Source organism: Dipodomys ordii, unplaced genomic scaffold (genome assembly GCF_000151885.1).
Source record: "Dipodomys ordii isolate 6190 unplaced genomic scaffold, Dord_2.0 Scaffold44, whole genome shotgun sequence".
Classification (NCBI taxonomy): Eukaryota; Metazoa; Chordata; class Mammalia; order Rodentia; family Heteromyidae; genus Dipodomys; species Dipodomys ordii.
The window spans coordinates 598,667-601,941 of record NW_012267260.1 but is presented as its reverse complement, the minus strand read 5'-3'; the positions used below and the strand labels follow the sequence as shown (position 1 = coordinate 601,941).

The window sequence follows — 3,275 nt, the reverse complement described above, 5'->3', positions numbered from 1 at the left end:
AGAAATATCAGCCCTCTAAAGTGCCTTCGAGGGCGGTGATATTTAGCACTGAAAATTACAAATAAAGTTTTTGAAGTTGAAGAGCAACAACTGGCCAGAGACACTGATGATTTGTTTGTCAAAACAATTGGTATAAACTACGCAAATGAAGTCACACACTCCTTCCAGGGAAAGCGGTCAGGTGAGTCTGCGCAATGCTTACATGTTGGATGGGATATTTAATGTGCGGGGAAACTCAAAGGTTGAAGAACTAGGCATTTAGACGGTGGTAAGTGGTAATCTTACCTCTTTATACTCCATTACTCTTTCTCACGAGAGACATGCTAATGCAAACAAGTCAATCAGAATTTGTGTTTAGCAAGATAAAGCTTATAGGATAGTTTAAAATCCATTTATTATTCTAAATCCACTCTTTCCATTAACATGTTATACATTAGTGTTTACTAACCATGATTCATGTAACAGTTTAGCTTGTTAACTTTTAAATTGTTTAACAACCATAAGTTATTAATACATTTTAAAGTATTACACAAATATCTTAAAACAGGCTTGGGTTCATTTTTGTAATTTTTAAATAGAAAACATTTTAGGCATTTCTTGAAGAAGAAATAAAGCAGGCATTTAAAGCTAGAAAACAAGTAATTCCAAATTTAGTTTTTACAAAGGTTTTCAGCTTTATTGACAAGTTATGGCAAACATATTTGACAGATTGTGGTTTCCTATTTAGTGAAGCGTAACATGGAACTTTATGTGTGTTTTTTCTTTTTTAACAAAAACAGGTTAAAACACTGAACAAATTCAGTTAGCTACAAACATACAGTAGCTACTTGTTTTCAACCCCATGAAAACAGTTAAAATTAAATTTACAAACTTAATATTGAACATCTTTATCTAACTAACAGATATTAAAAGACAAGTTAAAACATCTTATCTACAACTTTATTATCCGCTAGCTCAACGATCATATTACAGTCTTAATTTAGCAACCCTAAACAAAATTTCTGCTAGTTGGTTGAGACTCAAAATCTGTCAACAGATTCATGCTCTTTCTAAAAAAAAGGAAAGGAAAAATAAAAGAATAAAAAGAAAAGCTTACACAGGACAATGCAAAACCACCAAGAGAATATCATCCTACTGAATGGTTTATACACTATGCTTGCCAATGTCTTTTTCAATTCATTTTGTAAAATAATACTAATGTCAACAAACGTCAGCAGCATAGAGGGAAATACAAGAAACACGGGCACAGTCCTAAGCAGTTAACCCTAGCGTAGAAAAAAGAAACAAGGGAGGACTATTACTTGTCTTGTTGCTGTTCGTGTGGAGACCACAGCTACGCACTCTCTTTGGGTGGGGTCTCTGAGACCTTCAATATCTACCGTAGGGGTGCTCTCGGAATCCCCCTCGGGCCGGCCTAGGCGGCGGGGCCTTCAGGCTGGAGCGGCTGGCGGCCCATTCCTCTGGCACTACGAACAAGAAAGGGACACACAGGTGACTCACAGGCATCACAAGGCCACCCAGGCTAAGGGGGCAGCAGAGCTCAGCACCGAAAAACACTGTGTCCACCTCATGACGAACCCAGAAAAACACTTGAAACTAAACATTCGTGGGCTGATTCAAAGAAAGTCTACAGCCATGCCACCCTGGATGCGTGCAATCGCGTCTGATCTTGGAAGCTGACGCGGGGTCCGGCTTGGTGAGTGCTTGGATGGGAGAAAGCTAAAGCCCTTTGATGAATGCCCCAGTGTCGGATATTAGATCTCAATGCCACACAAGAGAAAGGGACTCAGTGCAGTCCATTCGTCATTTCATCATTTGACACAGAATTCTAGAGTTGGAAATAGTAAACCAGCGGTTCTTAGCCCTCACTTAACTCAGATTATACCAGACTCATAAACAAAAATCCACAATAACTAATGCTGGTTATCTGTCTCACAAATGAACTGATTGCAAAGTTATGGGGAGAGGTCCATGCTTTTGTATTTTCAAATGCCCCCAGAGACAGGATGTGGTCCAGCGCTGACATCTACGGAGCTCAACTACATGGGAGAGACAATGGTAAGCTGGGCAGAGAGCAGGGAAGATTTCAAGTAGTGACACAAGCAATAAAAGTCTTACATTTGAAATATGTAACTTGAGAGTAGGAATAGGAGGCGGAAATAGAAAATGGTAAAACGAGTGGCACTGATTAAGATGCATTGTACTCAAAACCTGATTGGTGGAACTGTAATCTCTTTGTACAGCTAGATAGTGTACACAATGCTTAATAAATACATAGTTTTAAAATAGAAAGGCTTAAGCTACTGGTTACACTAGAAACGGATTTTCATTAGTCTCCAAGTTATGGAACCTAGCCCAAACAAACTAATAATAAAACAAAACAATACAAAACTTGGAAACATCAAATACTACCAAGCCACTGCAGACTACTATGTCTATTATGTCTTTGGGAAAGGAACTTAAGACTGAGTTTACATGTGAATTCAGGTGATCTCAGGGTAGGTTCTCTGGGCCTTCTGACAGAATTCAGTTCTTCCTGGAGAGTAGATCTTATGTTTGGCTCAGCAGTGGGGGACATGTGAACATGGACAGGGATATCACTGAGAGACACACACCACCATGGACAGCTGTAGAGGTGAGGAACACCACCATGGACAGCTGTAGAGGTGAGGAAGACCACCATGGACAGCTGTAGAGGTCAGGAAGACCACCATGGACAGCTGTAGAGGTGAGGAACACCACCATGGACAGCTGTAGGAGGTCAGGAAGACCACCATGGACAGCTGTAGGAGGTCAGGAACACCACCATGGACAGCTGTAGAGGTGAGGAACACCACCATGGACAGCTGTAGGAGGTGAGGAACACTACCATGGACAGCTGTAGGAGGTGAGGAAGCCCACCATGGACAGCTGTAGAGGTCAGGAAGACCACCATGGACAGCTGTAGAGGTGAGGAAGACCACCATGGACAGCTGTAGAGGTGAGGAAGACCACCATGGACAGCTGTAGGAGGTCAGGAACACCACCATGGACAGCTGTAGGAGGTCAGGAAGACCACCATGGACAGCTGTAGGAGGTGAGGAACACCACCATGGACAGCTGTAGGAGGTCAGGAAGATCACCATGGACAGCTGTAGGAGGTCAGGAAGACCACCATGGACAGCTGTAGAGGTGAGGAACACCACCATGGACAGCTGTAGGAGGTCAGGAAGACCACCATGGACAGCTGTAGGAGGTCAGGAAGACCACCATGGACAGCTGTAGGAGGTCAGGAA

The 3,275-nt window shown here is 42.3% G+C and overlaps 1 protein-coding gene across 1 annotated transcript in view; it reads right to left on the bottom strand.

Annotated features, from left to right (window-relative positions):
• Positions 1-622: 622 nt before the first annotated feature.
• The window catches only part of Khdrbs2 (KH domain containing, RNA binding, signal transduction associated 2), a 227,260-nt gene continuing 224,607 nt past the window's right edge, over positions 623-3,275 (bottom strand). The window contains exon 9 of the mRNA XM_013019054.1: positions 623-1,466. Coding sequence (XP_012874508.1) covers positions 1,369-1,466 — 98 coding nt within the window. The 3' untranslated portion in view covers positions 623-1,368. The remainder of the gene's footprint in view (positions 1,467-3,275) is intronic.